The sequence below is a fragment of the Stereum hirsutum genome (genome assembly GCF_000264905.1).
Source record: "Stereum hirsutum FP-91666 SS1 unplaced genomic scaffold STEHIscaffold_19, whole genome shotgun sequence".
NCBI lineage: Eukaryota > Fungi > Basidiomycota > Agaricomycetes > Russulales > Stereaceae > Stereum > Stereum hirsutum.
This window is the reverse complement of record NW_006763149.1, coordinates 275,618-293,709: the sequence shown is the minus strand read 5'-3', so window position 1 is coordinate 293,709 and position 18,092 is coordinate 275,618. Positions and strand designations below refer to the sequence as shown.

Below are 18,092 nucleotides of genomic sequence, written 5' to 3'. Positions count from 1 at the left end.
GGGTATATATGCATTGTACATTCCATCCCATCCCATCCCAAAGAAAAACCACATCTCCATATCTCGTTAAAACTTACTGAACCCGACCTACTACCTTACCTACTTGGTTTGGTCCTTTATACTTACACCGGTACCCGCCCTACCCCATTGCACTGGCACACGCGGTCCACCCAACTCCTTCCATAATCTACTCACCTAACGCGCCCTTAAACCGCACTGTTCTGCTGAATCTTCGCGATACTGCACGTGTTCCCTGACGTGCTCACGCCCGTGACGGTATACGTCTGTATGGTTATCAGTGTCCACGCGCGAACGGGGTTTAGATCCCAAGAGACGTCGGAGCGAAGGTGGGACGGTGGTAAAGAACGAGGATGATAGCGAGGATGAGAATAAGAACAAGAACAAGAATGAGCGCCCGGGGTTCGAAGCAACGAGGAAAAGTGGGGGAAAAGAAAACGCACATAAGACCCCAACTCGCCCGTACTCCCACACCATCCCGAAGCCGCCGTCGTCGCCGTGATCTCGATGTTTTCCTGTATCCATCATGATCACGTTCCCTCCCAGTTAGTCGGCGAGCCGCGATACAATGGACTAGGGAATGAAACGGCGACGCACATAAATGACTGGCCCGAACGAGAACTCGACGTCGTACAGCTATTCGATTGATCCAACGCACAATCAATATATCAGAACGAATTCACATGCTTAGTACTTAGAGTGGCGGAGGATAGATGGGTGGATGGATGAGTGGAAGGAAGGAAGGCACAGAGGAAGGGAAGGAAGAGAAAGAGACGCACCTCAACGGCAAAAATCGCCCGATTCATCGTATTGCCCGTGATATCCAGCGTCGTGCTCGCGCTTTGGGAACCGCTCGAGAGCGTGCAGGTCCATACGTCGCCGCTCTATCGATGCCAGACCGCCAAACCCGAGATGTAAGAAGTCTACAGCCGGACAGAAAGGCGAGAATGAAGGAGAGAGTGAAGGCGGGAAGGCGGGAAGGAAGACTGGAAATAAGGAAGGAGGGAAGGCGGGGAGGCAGGAAGGGAATAGTCCAAAGTCCAAGAAGTCGACACTCACAGACGAAAAAGTAAAATGCACCGTATCCCCCGGCGACACATTAAACCCATTCCCCCACGCGAGCGAGGGCGTCCCGTAGAACCCGTCGCCTGCTCATCGACAAACCCCAAACCACACAACCATTTCCGAACCGAAATCAATCAGAAGGAACGGGCGGTGAGTAGACGCAAGAGGAGGCGATGAAAGGGAACACCGACCGATCCACCAAGTGCCAGATCTACCGTCTAACACGGCCTGGAGCACGCCGTTCCCGCTTTGGAGGCCGGGCCATACGTAGGGCGTACCTTTACATGTCAACCGAACAAAACACAATTAGGATGGACGATTCAGATGATTCCACGGCGCGAGAGAGGGATGCACGGACGTACCGCCGCTGGGAGGCACGCTCGGGACGATCATATCGCCCGACAGCGCCGTGAACTGACTGTACATGTTTCAATACCCATCGTCGAGTGGGAGCGCGTCAAATGATGGATAGACAGAGTACAGTTTGATAGCAACAGGAATACGAACGTCGCATCCTTCTCGACCGTATACCAGCTCTGCGCGTGGACAGACCCAACAGACAGGAGTGATATCGATAAAGCCCCGACGAGCGCGAGAGCCTGAGACTTCAAAGTCGCGGAGAACATAGTTGACCAGGCGGGAGAGATAAGCAAGACGGGGAAGATTTAGAGCAGGAACGAGGAAGATTCAGAGCAGGAACGAGGAGGAGAAATCCACACGTAGCCTACACCTACACGTCCTTATAAGCTTAAGTATTTCTCTGCGTTCACATTCACCACAGCAGCAGCTCCAGCGGATTCAGGTCCAAGACCCATGGCCACGGGATATATTCGGTCTCTTTTCCGGGAGAAGAGAAGGAAGAATTCAACCGCATGCTCGTTGAGGCCTGGCGAGACCGTGGCGGATGTTCGGAGGGAGAAGGCAGACAAGGGAGGTCAGGCTGAACGTTGAAAAGGGACAGCGAGAGCCTGTGGCTGAGGTAACTGCAGCTAGAAAGGGACGAGGAACGGAAGGGATAAGAGGGAAGCATGGCGACCATGTGCGAGGAAGGTCCAAAGAAGTTGATTGACGTCGTCGGAACCCGAACGCGGCCTCGAATATGTAGCACGAGATGTATCGTTGTCGGAGAGGAGATATCGGGCACAATTGCCTCGAACCTCAGAGCGGTGTGCGAGATAGTCACTGCTTGTCTTGCATGATGTCTCTGTTCGACAGATGATGAGACGGCCCCTATAATTTAGTAGTGCAGTATTCAGGAACTTCCGTGAGATAGTAATGCACGAAGACAAGAAACTAGACCGAGAGGCGCGTGGTTCATATCGAGGCGTTCTCGAAAGGATCCGGGTCCGGTGAGCGGAGGTGAAGTACGAGGGAATCGTGACCATGGCGAAGCACTTCTTGTGGGTGAGGCGGGCCGAGCAGAGGTTTTCTCTGCAAGGTGAAGAGAACATGGGTCGTGTATCTGTGTCGTCGCCCAGCGTTTAATTCGAAAAACGCATACTGTTACAAGAGTCTACATTTCTTCTGCCGTTTCAAACTTATCCGACCATGCTGCGCTTCCGACCTCTCATCCGTACTGCAAAAAAATCAGCTGAAATGCACCACGAACGGGCCAGCACGTAGACGCACCATCTTCCAGTCGTCTGCCCACAGCGGTCCACTGCTTGCCCATCTTCTGTTCATAGGCTTTTAGGACGGATTCGAACAAAGGTTGCGAGTCTGGGTGTGTCGATGCGAAAGCACGCTCGAGCACGTAAAGATCCACCGCTTTGTCCTCGACCAGTGCAGAAGTGTATGCAAGGCCAAAATCAATCAAGACCTATAGACTAATTCAGCATCAGACCAGTGTGTGGCATCCGAATATCTTACGAGTTGAGTAGACGGTGACTGAGGAGCCGCGGCCATAGGATGACGGAGCATCATATTCGAGGTAGTTAAATCGCCGTGCACGATATCAGCCAGGTGCATTTTTGCTATTTCTGTCCCAATCATGCCCATCACCGCATCTGCAAACACACAAATCAGCGACCAAGGACACGACCCAGCGCTCAGATGCACGCACCTTTCGAAACGCCGTACTCCTCGAGTGGATCCGCATCTTCCTCCTCCACCACAAGATCGTCGTCTTCATCCTCTGCATACTCTTCCATTTCTTGTTCGTCCTCAGCGCCTCCACCAAGAAGGAAACGGACGCTTCGTCCTTCGATCCATTCTATGCCCAACACTCCACTGGCGGCATCAACCATGCGTATTCCAGGTACATTGACACCACTCCTAATAGGACAGCTTCAGTGATCAGCATAATGCAAAGCTTGAACGTGCATCCACACCGAAGACATTTGATCAGTGCTCGTGCCTCGCCAGCCACGCGTGAGCGGGTCAAGGTCGAGTCCAAAGTCGGGTGGCGATATTGTTTGTTGAATCGATGCTTCAGTAAGACTGGGACACCCTCTTCATCGGGAGCTCCTTCTGGTAGGTGTATATACGCCTTGTATACTTTCTATAATGAGGGGCGATGTCAGGAAACATTCTAAGGTCACGGTGGGTGCGAGGAATGAATCACTACTCGCTGCTTCGGCGCCTTGAGAGATGGAGGTCGATGCCTCAAGAAGGGCCGTGGTTGAGTTGTGGCTCATGATGAAAACGATATTCAGAGGGATAAAGTTGGGATATGTCCCAGACCACAAGGGAGGAGAAGATGGACGTCCCGGACAAATGAGCCAGGGGCAAACCAATCCGAAATTGATTTGGTACTAAATTAATCTATATGTAGAGCATTTTATCATCCAATCTACGACAAAAGTACTTGTTAGTTGTGTTGTGGATTTTGTCTCTTCATCACCTCCCCCTTGCTATATTGTCGACGCCAATGTTCCTGTAGCCTCTGTTGCTTTCCGATCTTCTGCCTGAATATCCGTTGGTCTGAAAATACGGGCTTGTCTCATCCATTACTTGGCACAGTTTTGATCGGTCTCTGTAGTGCGCTCCCTTCAACGCAAGTAAGAAATTTGTCTCCCTTTCTCCAGGTGTTGGCGGGGTTGCTAATTCTCTATGAACTCGTACGGGCGTTAGTCTGTCAAAATCGCCAAAACATATGAATATCTCCACAAGCTTCCGATGACTTCTGGATATTCGCCTATATCACGACTGTCCAATGAGCTTCTCTCCGAGATATTCTTGCACCTGCGACCGGACTCTGAAGAACGCTGGAACGGTGTCATTTCTGTTCAAGGCTCTTACTATCGGCTGGAAGGAAACGGCAGCAGTGACTCCACGGCGCTGCTGACCATCCTGCGTGTATGTTCACACTGGCGGCAGGTGGCGCAGTCATTCAGTGGTTTATGGAGCGATCTCAGGATTATAGACAACGACCCTACACTCCTTGACTTCATGCTGCAGTTCGCAAAAAATGTGACCATTGATCTCCCCAAACTGATCATATCTATCGATGGCCGTAACGGCAAGCTTGTTCGCGACCACCTCGCTCATACCAGGGAGCTGTATCTGCAGTCCTACTCCGATGATTTTGGAGAAGATGGAGTTAGGTCGAGTCTGGAGGAGATGGCTGAACGGGTATTAGCTCCCGACGCCACGCCAGTCTTGGAGATTTTAAGGCTCAAAAATGTCGGTCAATATTTCTGGGACTCTTCTTCCATACCCACCATCACTGCCCTCGACATACCACCACGTCTCAAGTCCCTATCCCTCCAAGACATCTGTGTCAGCATGCGACAGGGGTTTCAAACCACTAGCATCACGTCATTCAGTGTCAATCCGGCCCCTCCGCCCTGGAAGTGTACCGAGAGTGATGGATTATTCGACGTACTCACGTGCATGCCCAATCTTTCTTGCCTTACTCTCGATTATGGCTGCTATACCCCGCGCGTCAGATCGTCGCCAAGATCTCCACCTGTTGATCTTCCCCATCTTCGAGACCTCACCTTCATATGCAGCCCCGCATATTATCTATACATGTGCCCATCACTATCCGTTCCTACGTCTACCACGAGAAAAATCCACTTTACCGACTTCGCCATTTTCGATAAATATGACGTTCCACCTGGGACGTTCTTGCAGCTATCGTATGAGAAGCCGACCAGGCAGCTACTCGATGCTTGTCTGGACGAGTTCTATAGCAGCCTTGCGAACTCGTTCACCCAGCGGGCTTCCGTCAACCAGACTTCAGTATGTCAGGTTGCGTACTCGGTCAAGGGTCACGGAAGACATGGCGAAGTCACCGTTAAGGTCAAGGTGACCGCCGGGGCGTCGTCCCGGAGCAATCTTATTGATTCCACCAAACTCGCTCCCAGCTTCGACCCCTGCGGAGGTCCCGAACTCGTCTTCAGCGTCGAAGTTTACCATGGGTACGGTAGAATCGACGAAGTATTGGAGCGCGCTCTTTCCTTCGTTTCCTCCATCTCAAACATGTTTCCTACGGATCTCGTTGATTCATTCCACTTCACGTCTGATCTCCCCATTGCGTCCCCCGACCGGCCTGTCCCTCATTGGATCCCTAGCTTCCTCAACTGGACAATTTGCTTCACATCGAAGGCACTGGTGCCAGCGCCTGGTTCGCACCTCATCTCAGACTCCAGAGGAAGCAGGGCACAACACCGTCCATGTCTGTCTTCCCTAAGCTCAAAGAACTCGTCCTACAGAAAGTCAACACATAATTTACGGAAGGCGACATGCCTAACCTTAGGGCTATTCGCAATGACCTCGAGGACGTCATGCGAGTCAGAGCGGAGACAAAAGGGCAGAAGTTGAAGAGGTTGGAGGTCGTGAATTGCGGCTTCAGGAACCTGAAGGGGTGGGTTGAACAGCCTGAGATCACAAAGCAAGAGTGGGTAGAAGATGGAAATGTCGTCTGGGATAGAGATGAAGACGAAGAAGGGTATGGATACGAGCCGGGGACTCTTATCGCAGAGTAAAGTTACAAGACACTGCAATTCAACAATAGGGTAATGTCCCTAGTGATGATTCGGGCATACTTGTAGCGGTGTAAATTCAAGTAAATTCATGCCTCTGCGATCCAGGAACCGATTTCGGCAGGGGTTCCCAAGGGTCTGAATTGCCACAAATATGGCCTAATATGCCTTGGTAGGTACACGCCCTTATAGGAGCTGCATAGTGTTTAGAGCTCGCTTTTGGGGGGTGCAACCTGGCGCCACACATATCTTAGCCTCAGTGGCGGCCATCCCGGAACCTACCGATGGTAGGGAAGGCTCGTAGCGCGAGTCTGACTCGGAAGTCCGTGTCGTTCACCTCTCAAACATGAGTTTTGGGAAGTGGTTGCAAGCTCACTAAACATCGCGATACTGCTTCCCTCTACTTGGCTTTTCTCGTGGAATCAGGGCCACTCTTCCCGCATGATAATCTACCATTGGGTATCCGGGTAACAGGTCCGTGACCCTCAGTGCTGTTCTCAGGCTGGAGATCTTGACGCACGTATCTCGGCCTTCGAGAACAATTCCACACTCCAAACTTTCTGCTCTCAAGATTTTGACTTTCCTTGTCTGACGATCTACGCCCGGATGTTCAAAAAACCCCATTGCGATTCTCACAATGTCGTGGGATTTACTGCTGCAAGGCTGTGCGAGTGGTGAGCGGAGCAGTTCAACTCCCGACGAAGTGGCTGACATCAGTCCTCCTATAGCACATCATGATCCCTCTTTATCTCTCCGACTATACCGTACCCTGTGGCGCCCTAATCACGGCAGTGAATTCCGGCCGACTTGGAGAATTTTATTAGGCATTCCGACCCGAAAACCACACTGGCAGATGTCGGCATTGCCTCTGACCGTAACAATGGGCGGTCTCGAAAGCTTCAAATCCACCGAAGGGTCTCCATATTTGTGTACAGACAGCACATGTCAACTGTGACACTAATCTATAGGAATGATCCACGAAAGTCGCTTCGAAATCAGGCCATCGGCGACTTGTCATCCGAGTCCTTGTATACACTACTTAAACAGGCCGGCCGTGCAAACTGTCTTCACATTGTCCTAACTCTCGACGTCTCTGTATTTCAATGAATCCCCACCAATATCGCACTCGGTTTTTGCTGGATGTCTCAAAGATCTTCATAGTCCCTTCGATATCATTGTCGATATGTCTTCGACTCGCGACCATCGACTTAGGCCTATCGCGCATCCCGTCCTACATTTTGTTTAGCGTCTTCATCTTCTCCGCACGCGTCCAATTAGACACCTTGAGGAAGCGAAGAGATGCATATCAATTCAATGCCCGGCCCATTCCTTGCGTAGTCGGTAAATGGCCAGGGAACGTCGACATCATGCTGAAGATGTTGAAAGCGTTCAAGGCCGCCTACATCCAGGAAGTCTACCTGTCTCTATTCGAGGAATATCAATGTACCACGCTCAATCTACGGGTCTTATGGAGTGATCAGGTTCGTTATCCCTTTCTTGATGACTACCATATAGAACAGAATGCAGCTTCTGGCATAAATTCGATGTGGCGTGCATAGCCTACCCACATATTCGCGCGCCTACACCGATCCAACAACGAAATTTGTTTGCGACATGTTCAAGAAATTCTACTAATATCCCGCTTCGTATAGATCATCACAATGGACGCAGAGCACCAAAAATTCATGCTGTCGACAGGCTTCGAAAAATTCTGGAGAGGCAAGAACCAGAAGGAGAGAATGTTGGTGGCAGCGACTATTTTGATAGGCGCTTTGGCAGCTAACCCCGCTTGCTTAGGGAGAATTTTCTGGGTGACGGAATTTTCAACAGAGATGATGAGGTACGCTTTGAAACATGTTTCTAAAAATGTGTAACTCCATACTCGCCTTGCTCACTGACATGGTTTGGTAGGTGTGGAAGGCTGTGAGTGATCTCGATCTCCTAACACCGAAATCCGGCGCTTCATGATGCTGATATAGGTGTAAATTATTTGCTCCGCTCACAGCACAGGCTCACGGCCCGACCGTTCTTTGCCCGAGAGAGGATCGCCCATTTCGACCTCTTCGAAAAATATTCAGCTCGCGCGATCTCCATCCTTTCTTCGTTTTCCTCCTCTAGTACACCCTGCGACCTTCAAGACCTCCATACCAGGTTTGCGCTTGATACTTCATCCGAGTTTCTCTTCGGAAAAAATCTCGATACATTATCCTGCAAACTCCCCGTCGCAGGCGCCACCGACAACACAGGTGTTAAGGGCACGGTCACGCATGACCGGTGGGGCTCTTTTGCCCAGGCGTTCGACAAGTGTCAAGAGATCGCTACAAGGAGAGCTCGTCTGGGAAAGATATGGCCCGCTTTCGAGCTATTCAAGGATCAGACGGATGAGCCGGTAAAGGTGATTAAAGACTGGCTGGAACCACTCGTCCGGGATGCGCTCGACGAGAAAGACAGGTTGCAAGCCATGGACATTGAACCTCCCGTAGATCAGAAGTCGTTCTTGGAACATCTGGCGAGCAGTACCGAAGGTATGTCTTTCCTAGACTCTTCCATACCTATACCATCATCGTTGAGCGTCCATCCGACGACTCTCAGCGCCTGATACACGTTATTTGTTCGTTCTCTATAGATGTTGCTCTCATGCGTGACCAAGTGATGTCCGTGCTACTTGCTTCGAGAGACACCGTACGTTACTAATCAGTCCCTCTCGTCATTGACTGGCGGTCTAACCTCACCACTATCTTCTAATGCCTTTTCTATCAGACCGCGTGCCTCATAACCTATACTGTTTACTTCCTATCCGTCCATTCCGATGTCCGTCAACGTCTGCGCGCTGAGATCCTAGCTCATTGCGGACCTTCGGGAGCTCCGACTCTTGAGACCTTCCGCAAAATGAAATATCGTGAGCTTCATCCACTCGTGTACCGCCACCTTTTTAATTATCCCCTGTCTCCATACTGATCATTATATCCATTTGATTGTCCCCCGGCTGACTTGACTGCGCTTTCTAGTCCGTGCCGTTCTAAACGAGACTTTACGTCTCTTCCCTCCGGTGCCTCTCAACGTCCGCGAATCCCGATCCCAACCATGCACTCTTCCTCTCTCGGACCCAACGTATCGTGAATCTTCCCCGGATAATCCAGAAGCTTCCTTGCCGATGTATATGCCTCCAAACACCCCCATAATCTACCTTCCCCTCTTGACACAACGGAACCCTACTTTCTGGGGCGACGACGCCCAGGAATTTGATCCTACGCGGTGGTTGGACGAGCAGAACGGCGATGGACCAAATCGGATGGCGGACACGACGTCGTATCCTCTCACTTTTGCTCCCTTCAGTACGGGTCCGAGAATAGTGCGTCTCATTCTTCATTTCACGATACCCCGATACCCCCTTTTTATAAACTCTACCGCGTTCTGACATGCCTTTCCAGTGTCTCGGAGTGAACTACGCCTACAACCAAGTGTCCTACTTCCTTGTTCGCCTCCTACAAAATTTCGATACCTTCGATCTTGCGACAGACGTCCAGCCCGCAGAGTCGCTACCACCTGACAGCTGGAGAACGGCGGAAGGAAAGAGCAGGAAGAAGGTGGAAAAAGTCTGGCCTGGGGCGGCGTTGACACTTTTCATCAAGGTCAGCTCTTCAGTCACTTGCCCTTCTCTTGAACCTACTGTATGGCCACGCCACTTCGATATGAGGATACGGCACCATCGATGTCCCATGCGGATGAAAGCAGTAGAACTATCGGCTGACATGTACCTCCGATTGTTCTTTGTTTCAAAACATAGGGCGGACTTTGGATGCGGATAGGCAAGTCAGCCTCGGACAGCGACGGACTTTAATGAATTAAATATACACCCACGGATGTACGAAATTCCTCTGAGGCTCCTTCTCTTTATACTATCAAATGGCCTCGGATGTACTTGGATTCTGCTTTCCGTTTGAAGAACACCGGTGCGCAGCCAGGAGGAACCGTATACCGGCCGAACTCTTCACACTGTATTGTTAAACTTCAGCAAGTTAACTTGGACTCCTCGGTTCAACACCGTCACGCTGCCCACGTCCGTATGTGTAGTAGCATGGGATGATCGTTGTAGCTAGTAGTAGGATCAATGGGGCGCACGGCAAACATTGTATCACTTACACGCACACACAGATGTTCGCATTCGTACACATGTACTTAGATTTGTTGAATGCCAGACTATCTGATTATGGTATAACGAGAACACGAGCTACATGGATATCCTGAACATAGCCGCTCTACCCCTCGACCGAAGTCTTGACTTCGTTTCCTATAAGGCTAAGGGCACTTCTTATTCCGGCGCCACAGTGCTGAGGATGATAGCTTGACAGATGCGCTGGTGAGTGGCGGAAATAGAACGTCAGGCTGATGGGTAGGAATATGTCAACGAATGACACACCTTAGAAAAAATGGTCGGACGAGGGGAATTTGGAGATGCGAAAACGCTTGGCAGGAGATGAAGAGTAAGCGGGGAATTTGGTATGGGCAAAGGGGGGTTTCGTTGGTGTGGATGGCACGTTCAGACTCGTGGAACCCGGAAGTCCAGAGAAATCGGTCACATTGACTGCGAACAAGTAGAGAACTTTGCCTGCATCGAGGCGGAAGGGACTGGTGGTCTTCAACCAGGACTTGAGCTCCTCGTCGTAGCGCCAGTAAGAATCATCGGCAAGAAGAACGTCCTTAGCAAGGTCAGGGACATCCTTGGGATGAAAGAAAGGCCAATTTGGCATGACGAGTTCAAAAGCTTGGGTACTGCTATCGTCCTGGAGTAATGAGCATAAGCTAAATGCGTAGGACAATGTAAAGGAGACATGGCCTACGTTGTAACACACCCATATTATGGCATACGCAGCCTCCTCTACCTCCTCGTCTTCCTCGTAATCCTCATCCTCATCCTCCTCTGCCTCCTCATCTTCCTCGTAGTCCTCACCGACATAGCCCACATCGAATAGGAGCTGATCATGAGTCATTCCTGCGTGATAAGAGCATGCCTTCCCTTCTTCGAGCGGCTTGGCCTGGCAGCAAATTATGCAGTACCGGTGAACGCATCGCATAGCTCCCCATGACCTGCATCCTAGGCGAACACAACGGCCCGCATTAGACCACTCAGATCTTTGAGGGAGAGTGTTGCCTATGGGGACCATGCCGTTGGCGGTTTGGATGGGAGCGGTGTTAGGGGCAGAGTTGGTGTCATTCGTAGGGGCGAGTATCGCAGAGGGCGTAGACGTTGATAACACTGTCGCCGAAGTGGCGGGGGTAGTCATAACAAGCAGAGTTGTACGGTGGGCGATGTATGACTACGGAAGAGCGGGGAACTTAAGAGGTAGGCATCCTTTTATATATCCTTCCCGTGATTTCAAATATCCTCCTCGCACTTCCAGATATCTGCCCGTACTTTCAGATATCTGGTCAAGATATCTACGAGATACCCGTGAGGTACCTCCCAGATATCTGACAAGTACGCGCAGATATCTGAAGTAGCTTGCACAATCCCAGTCGTCGGAGTGCTCCCCGGAGCATGTAGCGACATATGTAGCGACATACGTCCCACTAGTAGCCGACCACATATGTCGACGTATGTTCACATATGGTGGACATACAAAGCACGTATCTGAGCGCATATGAGACGGACATATGTGAGTACATATGAGAGGTCCCTATCTGCACAGACGAGAGGTACATATGTGAACACATATGGGAGCACATAGGAAAAGTACATATCTGCACGTATGAGAGCACGTATGTGAGGACATATGTGAGGTCCCTATCTGCACAGACGAGAGGTACATATGTGAGCGAATATGAGAAGTCCCTATCTGCACATATGAGGGCCTAAGGTACATATGTGAGCACATAGGAGAGGTACATATCTGCACGTATGAGAGCACGTATGGTATGTTCACATATGGTGGACATACAAAGCACGTATCTGAGCGCATACGAGAGGGACATATGTGAGTACATATGAGAAGTCCCTCTGCACAGACGATAGGTACATATGTGAACACATATGGGAGCACATAGGAGAGGTACATATCTGCACGTATGAGAGCACGTATGTGAGGACGTATGCGAGGACATATGAGAGGTACGTATGTGAGCTCATACGAGAGGCACATATGTGAGCGCATATGGGAAGTCCCTATCTGCACATACGAGAGGCACATATGTGGGCACATACGAGGGGTACATATGTGAGTACATATGTGAGCGCATACGAGAGGGTGCACATATGAGAGCCTGAGGTACGTATGTAAGCACATATGTGAGCACACATGAGAGCACACATGAGAGGTTCACAAGTCCGAGTCATACGTGAGGACAGATGTGAGGACAGATGTGAGGACAGACGTGTGGACAGACGTGAGCACAGATGCAGTGAGCACAGGTGAGAATTCCATAGTATATGAGCACATATGAGCACATGTGTTCCAGTACGGTACCGACGGTGCAAATGCCCAAAGGTCCGCTACCCCGCACGAAGTTTTAGTTGCCCACTGGCAGAACGCTTCGAAGCAACGTAGAACGAACGAACGAGCAGAACCGGTGATTGTGCATATCCGTCACTGGCGTAACGGAGAACCCAGAAGAAGTCGATTGCTCCCAGAGTAAGAGTCGAAAGCCAAGCCTCGAAGGTACCAGCATACACCTTTACAGGTCCTGTCAAAGCGCATATGATACGCCGCAGGTCGGCTCCTCGACGAAAATCCAGACGCTGCAGGTAGTGAAAAAGCAGTCTCGTTACCTCGGGAGGATCGCCTCTGTCGCTCACATGGGCTCATAGAGACGATTTACTCCGTCTATCGAGATGCGAAAGTCACCTCGTTGCGTGGTTCTTTGAACAGTGAACGTCGCCGCTGGGCGTGCATTTCGGAGGTCTCGTGCCACGTCTGGCCTTCGTGGGAAAATTTAGTGTGTGGCAGGTGGCGACGCGGAAGGTGTGTCACTGCGAGTGAGAAATTCGAAGCCGAGGGACGGGACGCAAGAAGGTGAGACTGCCGTTGCTTCTCTGTGGATTGAAACCTTCCCGGTCTGACAATCACGCGCTATTCTAGACACAGAGGCTGTCTCATACTTACGGTTCACTGGCATGATGCGACATCCGAGCTACGCGGACATCCTTGAACAAGTCGGAGTAGAATGTGCGCGGGTGCGTCTTGCATTGCTTTAAAGAAACAAACAAAGCTAAATAGAAAATACATATGGTCGCATCCAGAAACAGCCAGCGCCACATAAGTATTTACAGTACGAAAAAAAAGTAAAAGATGAAGGATAATGCGAGTAGTTCAAGACGTCAAGGTTCGATGATGATGATTGTGCAGATCGTATCGTAATTGAAGCATCGCAGACACTCGTCATGTAGTAGGTGTTATTGCAGGAGACATGGAAGGGGTTTGGAGCGATTCGTAAAGGTGCATTGGGCGGGGACTGAACAAGCCATTAATTACACCCTCAGGGTCTTTTCACTGATCCCGTTCTCATTATGATAAATCTGGCTCTTCGGACCCGGCCCCGCGCCGTCCGAATCCAACGTTTTCTCGATCCTCTCTTCCGTAGCGCCCGCAAGAGGTTTCTGCGCCTCCGCGGCCGCTGACTGTGCGACGAGGTCGTCCCTGTCGGCGTATCCTGGCGGTGCCCACTGGCGCGAGGTCCAGGGCTTGCAGTTCGGGTCGTTGTACATCAGGTCCACGGCTTCGAGGGTGATGTGGGCGGACTCGTAGAGGAAGAGGTAGACGACGATGGCGCCGAGGAGGTTACATGCTGTTGATTGCGAAGAGTAGGATCCGAGGAACGATCAGTGCCCATAGGAGCGGAGGGAATATATTGAGTATGGCACTCACATGCGAAGACGAAACCGTAGCGGAACTCGATGTCTCTGGTGATAAATGGCGTGAAGAATGCGAGAAGGAAGTTCCAGAGCCAGCTGAGGAAAACGGTGCAGTCAGTATCATTGTTTTATCGCGCTGATGAAGAGTGAAAGTATTGCTCACTTCGATGCCGTCGAGAGAGCACCTTGCTTAGCACGTGTGCGCTGAGGGAAAGTCTCTCCGATCAAGATCCAGACACCAGGGGCCTACAGTAAATCGTATCGTTAGCATCGCCCAAACAAGAAGATGAAAAGAAAGCATACTCACCCAGGTCGTAGCGTAACCAAGAATGAACAGGCATGCGGACACAATCATGACTAGCACACCGTAATAACGTGGTTTAATCGAGACATTCCGATGATGGAAAGAAGAAGAGGAACGTACGCTCTCCGATTCCTTTGTTTTCTTGAGGGTTCTTGGCCGTCCCGGCGGCAGCGAAGACGAAGAGCCATGCAGATTGCCAGAGGCCACCCACTATCAAGGGAATCCGACGACCGAACCGCTCCATAACGTACAAGCCGCCGAATGTGCAGAAAAAGTTGACGGCGCCGAGGATAATTTGCGTCACAAAGGAATCCTGGATTCCGACGGACTGGAAGATCGTGGCACCATAGTAGAAGAAGTAGTTGGCACCAGTGAGTTGCTGGAGAGACTGCAGACTCATTCCTTCATATCGAGCGTCAGTGTTCAGAGCTTCGAGAAAAGTCTGAAGCTAGCGAGCGTACCTAGAAGTGTTCTGTAAAGAACCTTCCTGTTCGGGTTGAAGCAATCGATCCATCCACCCTTGACCTTGGCCTCATACACGACATTCTCCCGAATCTCGTCTACCTCGCGGAGGATGGCAGTGTGCTGACCAGCTTCTTCGACAGGAACACCTCGCACACGGGCTATTGAGGCTCTAGCTTCGTCAAATCGGCCCTTGCCGGCAAGCCAACGCTGTCGAAGAAAAAACATATTGATAATATGAAAACACAGCACTCGATGGGACAACGTACCGGAGACTCTGGCATGAACTGGATACCAGTGATGAGGAGGGCTGGCCAAGCGATACCGATGCCGACCACGGTACGCCATGAACTTGCGCCGCCGAGGTTTCTTGTTCCGATAGAGATGCAGTCTAAGGCGTAAGGATTTCGGAGTGAGTCGGGGCACAGTGGTACTTCGGAAAAATGACATACACGCAACGAGAATACCGAAGGTGATAAACAACTGGTAGGTGGCGCTATAGAACAGAATACATTAGCACAATTCGTCGACGCTAACTCAAAAGATCGTTCAGGTACTCACGTCAAAGTTCCACGGATTTGTGGCGGAGCGGTCTCAGCCTGATACAGGGGGACGGCAGCGCTGAGAGCACCAACACCCCAGCCTGCAATCAAGCGGCCAAGGGCGAATTGGACCCACGAGCTGAAGGAGCAGAGTTGGATGATGACGCCGACGATGAAGACCATACATTCCATTTGCATGGCACGTCTGCGACCGAAGAAGTCGGCCGTTCTAAAGTAGATTGCGTAAGGCGGGGTACACATATGAATTCTGGGCGCGCGACTTACGGAGCACCAACAAGCGCGCCAATGAGAGTACCGATAGAGAGCAGACCGACGATGAGACCTTCACGTACTGTACTGAAAGCACATGTAGACGAGTCGGAAGGATCTGTACATGTTGCAAAGCGTTGTAGGAAATCTGGCATGAGAAGGATATCCGAAATCTGTCCTGTGTCATACTGGATGCGCAAGGGTAAGTTGAGGTCGGCGGTGAAGGTCAAATGATGGAGCATACACCGAAAATAAACTACGTGAAAGAACATTCTGTCAGCGACTATGGTCAGAAGGGAATGAGGATGTGAATGTCGCTTACTCCTCCTATGGATGCCACGAGGGCAAGCATTACGGCCACATAGCCAATTGGCATTCCTTTCCTATTATGGGAGGACATTGTCAGAGACTGGACGCTATTGAGAGGCGCCATCAAGTACAGGGTAAACATACGCGTGAAAGAGCACCATGTTGAAAGAAGAGTAGGGTGTGGCCGAATGGTTCGCGAAGACGGGCGGGGGCGAGGAGACGATGAATCAGGAGGATGATACCGCCGCTTATAAAGGTTTTCGGTTCATGGTGGTGTTTTGCCCGCAAGGATGACATCATCCCAAAGTCCGTCCTCCGGGCGGGTGAACGACCTGCGATTCGGCAGACCCATTGAAGAGCACGGATTGGACGGTGCGATGAGAGACCACATCCGAGCCACCATGCTCTTCGAAGCTGTCTGCAATCAGTCTTCGTTGATCAGTCTTCGATGCCCCGCGACGCAGAAACATACCGATTTAATTCCCCCTGGGGGCCCGTGGGGTCGAGCTGGAGAAAAGAGGGGGACGCGTCTGGAGGTGGAGTCTGCGAGAAAGTTTGTGCGTTGTGGGGCACAGCACGCAACTGCATGGCCGCCCACTTGCCGGCCTCTCGATCGATTTTCCGTGGCGCTGCGATCTGCTGCGACTTCCTCTTCCAGCAACTCGTCCTCGTTCTCTGCGTTTTGCTCATCCTTCATCTCGCTTTTCTGCATGTTCCTGATGTCTTGCGACGCGAATGAGTCATTCGTTGATGTTCTCGTGCTTTCACCTCCTTTCTTTTGCCTTGCACTCTTCCACTTCAAGGGGTCGGCGGTGACGACATCCCCTCTCAGTATGCCAGACGGTTTGTTTTTCCCGAGGAGCCTCTGTTCCTGACCGGCCGTCCACACACATCTCTTCATAAACGGCCCGAAGAATGCTAAAACAAACGGCAGGATGACACACGAAACACACGACACGAAATTTAGCGCTATGTCAGCCAGCTTAGGGTGGCGTTCTATCAGGTGCCACACTGACACCCCATTGATGACTGCCTACGAGCATTCCTGCGGGCCATCTCCTAATTTTTGAACTTTTTACCGGCCCTGACTTACGAAAAGCAGTCCAGTCGTTGTACGCCTTCTTGTCGAGAAGCCAGGTAATTCCGCTCATCAAGTTGAACCTTCTAACCAAATTCACCGCTATCAAATCGCATGTTCACCGTGCCCCGATGTAGACAAGACATTGGGCAATTGCACCAGTTACATGGTCCCTGGGGCCTGAGTTGTGACTCACTGGCCGTAGTTATCCCGTCAGAACGCACATATTCATTTGAGCTCGATAGGGAGTGAGGTCCTCAGCTGACCAGCGTACTAATAAGGGTCCGGTGATCACATTTGGCACGGTCCTATAAATCTCGGCCCAAAAAGACGGAGGCACTCCGAAAGTCTCTGATATTTCTTCCCCTCGTCTCACTCGGTATCGATGCGCGTGATGGCAGTGAGACCTATTTACTTTCTGTTGGCCGAGTAGCGATTGCTTTCCAACGTCGACCGACTATGTTTTCCCTCAGGACGCAATTTGAGCTAGTTCAACAAGTAGTGTTGCTCATCCAGTGCCTATGTCTCCTTCGATCACTGGCGGCGGTGCCTCAAAGTCGAGGTAGCCTCTCTAAAACTGATCACCGTCGGAGGGCTATCCTCCTTCCACAGATCTGTTGTTTGGTTCAGACACGTTTTCACAAAGCATCTCTCCTTTTTAGCCGTGTTCCAGCTCCGATAGATGAGATTTCTCATCCTCGTACTTATACAATGCTATCTCCGCGAAAATCCCATGCTCAATTTCTCCAGACAGTGGCTGACTTCGCCTGTCCTACCACCTATCTAAAAGGCTGTCCTACAATGTATGTCCATCTCACACACACTAACGTCAACGCACCGTCTTGAACATTTCTACTCACCAGGATAAACAGTTCATCCGAAATTCTCTCCAGCGAACTCGTGCCACGTCTATCCAGCTCAGAGCAACGGAGAGTTGTTCTGCCTCCAACTTGCGCATGATAATTCCCGATCGCTTCTTCACCTCCTCTACAAGTCTGGCCCGCAGGTTGTCATCACCTAAAAGCCTACCCATGACCTCCCATCTCTCCATAATCACCACCGTGACCTTCTTAGGCCCGTTCGCCCTCACCTCACCGCCCGTGGGTAAACTGTTCTCCTCAAGAACACCGCTGCTAGATGGCTCGAACGTCGCACGAATCATCGCAGGCTGATTAACGACCTCCATAAAGTTGTCCATATGTGCGGCTTTCCTCACACGTGCTGATTCAGATTAGAGTCAGTTGGCTTGGGTGACGGGGTGGTCTAT

General features: G+C 51.0%; 7 protein-coding genes across 7 annotated transcripts; 2 read left to right on the top strand and 5 right to left on the bottom strand.

Moving 5' to 3' along the window:
• Position 1: 1 nt before the first annotated feature.
• Positions 2-1,859, bottom strand: STEHIDRAFT_104951 (uncharacterized protein). The gene is made up of 8 exons (XM_007310048.1): positions 1,591-1,859; positions 1,446-1,501; positions 1,275-1,361; positions 1,078-1,166; positions 798-902; positions 616-654; positions 462-533; positions 2-284 (listed from the first exon to the last, which is right to left on the bottom strand). The coding sequence occupies exons 1-8, from the start codon at positions 1,707-1,709 to the stop codon at positions 207-209; spliced, it is 645 nt and encodes a 214-aa protein (XP_007310110.1). The 5' UTR covers positions 1,710-1,859; the 3' UTR covers positions 2-206.
• A 692-nt stretch (positions 1,860-2,551) lies between these two features.
• Positions 2,552-3,719, bottom strand: STEHIDRAFT_142574 (uncharacterized protein; the record flags this gene model as incomplete). Its single annotated transcript, XM_007310047.1, has 6 exons — positions 2,552-2,659; positions 2,713-2,902; positions 2,953-3,089; positions 3,146-3,357; positions 3,414-3,583; positions 3,624-3,719. The coding sequence occupies 6 exons, from the start codon at positions 3,717-3,719 to the stop codon at positions 2,622-2,624; spliced, it is 843 nt and encodes a 280-aa protein (XP_007310109.1). The 3' UTR covers positions 2,552-2,621.
• Positions 3,720-3,942: 223 nt separating this feature from the next.
• STEHIDRAFT_150353 (uncharacterized protein) lies at positions 3,943-6,100 on the top strand. The gene is made up of 2 exons (XM_007310046.1): positions 3,943-4,082; positions 4,156-6,100. Exon 2 carries the CDS (start codon positions 4,201-4,203, stop codon positions 5,848-5,850), a length of 1,650 nt encoding a protein of 549 aa, XP_007310108.1. The 5' UTR covers positions 3,943-4,082; positions 4,156-4,200; the 3' UTR covers positions 5,851-6,100.
• Positions 6,101-6,598: 498 nt separating this feature from the next.
• Positions 6,599-10,150, top strand: STEHIDRAFT_86856 (cytochrome P450 monooxygenase CYP63). Its single transcript, XM_007310045.1, has 11 exons — positions 6,599-6,685; positions 6,740-7,492; positions 7,664-7,752; positions 7,809-7,851; positions 7,923-7,934; positions 8,017-8,536; positions 8,638-8,693; positions 8,772-8,910; positions 9,020-9,363; positions 9,443-9,643; positions 9,799-10,150. Exons 2-11 carry the CDS (start codon positions 7,115-7,117, stop codon positions 9,850-9,852), a joined length of 1,836 nt encoding a protein of 611 aa, XP_007310107.1. The 5' UTR covers positions 6,599-6,685; positions 6,740-7,114; the 3' UTR covers positions 9,853-10,150.
• Positions 10,151-10,432: 282 nt separating this feature from the next.
• STEHIDRAFT_162406 (uncharacterized protein) lies at positions 10,433-11,296 on the bottom strand (the record flags this gene model as incomplete). The annotated part of the gene is made up of 3 exons (XM_007310044.1): positions 10,433-10,795; positions 10,853-11,047; positions 11,117-11,296. The coding sequence occupies 3 exons, from the start codon at positions 11,294-11,296 to the stop codon at positions 10,433-10,435; spliced, it is 738 nt and encodes a 245-aa protein (XP_007310106.1).
• Positions 11,297-13,184: 1,888 nt separating this feature from the next.
• Positions 13,185-16,258, bottom strand: STEHIDRAFT_150351 (general substrate transporter). Its single transcript, XM_007310043.1, has 14 exons — positions 16,220-16,258; positions 15,892-16,165; positions 15,761-15,821; positions 15,683-15,694; positions 15,454-15,626; positions 15,188-15,397; positions 15,079-15,122; positions 14,896-15,017; positions 14,626-14,836; positions 14,285-14,566; positions 14,168-14,217; positions 14,024-14,106; positions 13,874-13,956; positions 13,185-13,793 (listed from the first exon to the last, which is right to left on the bottom strand). The coding sequence occupies exons 2-14, from the start codon at positions 15,906-15,908 to the stop codon at positions 13,477-13,479; spliced, it is 1,665 nt and encodes a 554-aa protein (XP_007310105.1). The 5' UTR covers positions 15,909-16,165; positions 16,220-16,258; the 3' UTR covers positions 13,185-13,476.
• Positions 16,259-17,608: 1,350 nt separating this feature from the next.
• Positions 17,609-18,023, bottom strand: STEHIDRAFT_162404 (uncharacterized protein; the record flags this gene model as incomplete). Its single annotated transcript, XM_007310042.1, has 2 exons — positions 17,609-17,621; positions 17,686-18,023. 2 exons carry the CDS (start codon positions 18,021-18,023, stop codon positions 17,609-17,611), a joined length of 351 nt encoding a protein of 116 aa, XP_007310104.1.
• Between the last annotated feature and the right edge of the window lie 69 nt (positions 18,024-18,092).

What these genes read in the sequence shown, in the direction of transcription:
- STEHIDRAFT_104951 (XM_007310048.1), bottom strand. Translation starts at nt 1,709, where the DNA reads ATGTTCTCCGCGACTTTGAAGTCTCAGGCTCTCGCGCTCGTCGGGGCT. An exon ending in TGCATTTTACTTTTTCGTCT is followed by an intron (nt 903 to 1,077) that starts GTGAGTGTCGAC and finishes TGGCATCGATAG; the next exon opens with AGCGGCGACGTATGGACCTG. An exon ending in GGGCGATTTTTGCCGTTGAG is followed by an intron (nt 655 to 797) that starts GTGCGTCTCTTT and finishes TCAATCGAATAG; the next exon opens with CTGTACGACGTCGAGTTCTC.
- STEHIDRAFT_150353 (XM_007310046.1), top strand. Translation starts at nt 4,201, where the DNA reads ATGACTTCTGGATATTCGCCTATATCACGACTGTCCAATGAGCTTCTC.
- STEHIDRAFT_86856 (XM_007310045.1), top strand. Translation starts at nt 7,115, where the DNA reads ATGAATCCCCACCAATATCGCACTCGGTTTTTGCTGGATGTCTCAAAG. An exon ending in TCTGGCGAGCAGTACCGAAG is followed by an intron (nt 8,537 to 8,637) that starts GTATGTCTTTCC and finishes CGTTCTCTATAG; the next exon opens with ATGTTGCTCTCATGCGTGAC. An exon ending in CTTCCGCAAAATGAAATATC is followed by an intron (nt 8,911 to 9,019) that starts GTGAGCTTCATC and finishes TGCGCTTTCTAG; the next exon opens with TCCGTGCCGTTCTAAACGAG.
- STEHIDRAFT_150351 (XM_007310043.1), bottom strand. An exon ending in GGCGCGCTTGTTGGTGCTCC is followed by an intron (nt 15,398 to 15,453) that starts GTAAGTCGCGCG and finishes AATCTACTTTAG; the next exon opens with AACGGCCGACTTCTTCGGTC. An exon ending in CTTCGGTATTCTCGTTGCGT is followed by an intron (nt 15,018 to 15,078) that starts GTATGTCATTTT and finishes CTTACGCCTTAG; the next exon opens with ACTGCATCTCTATCGGAACA.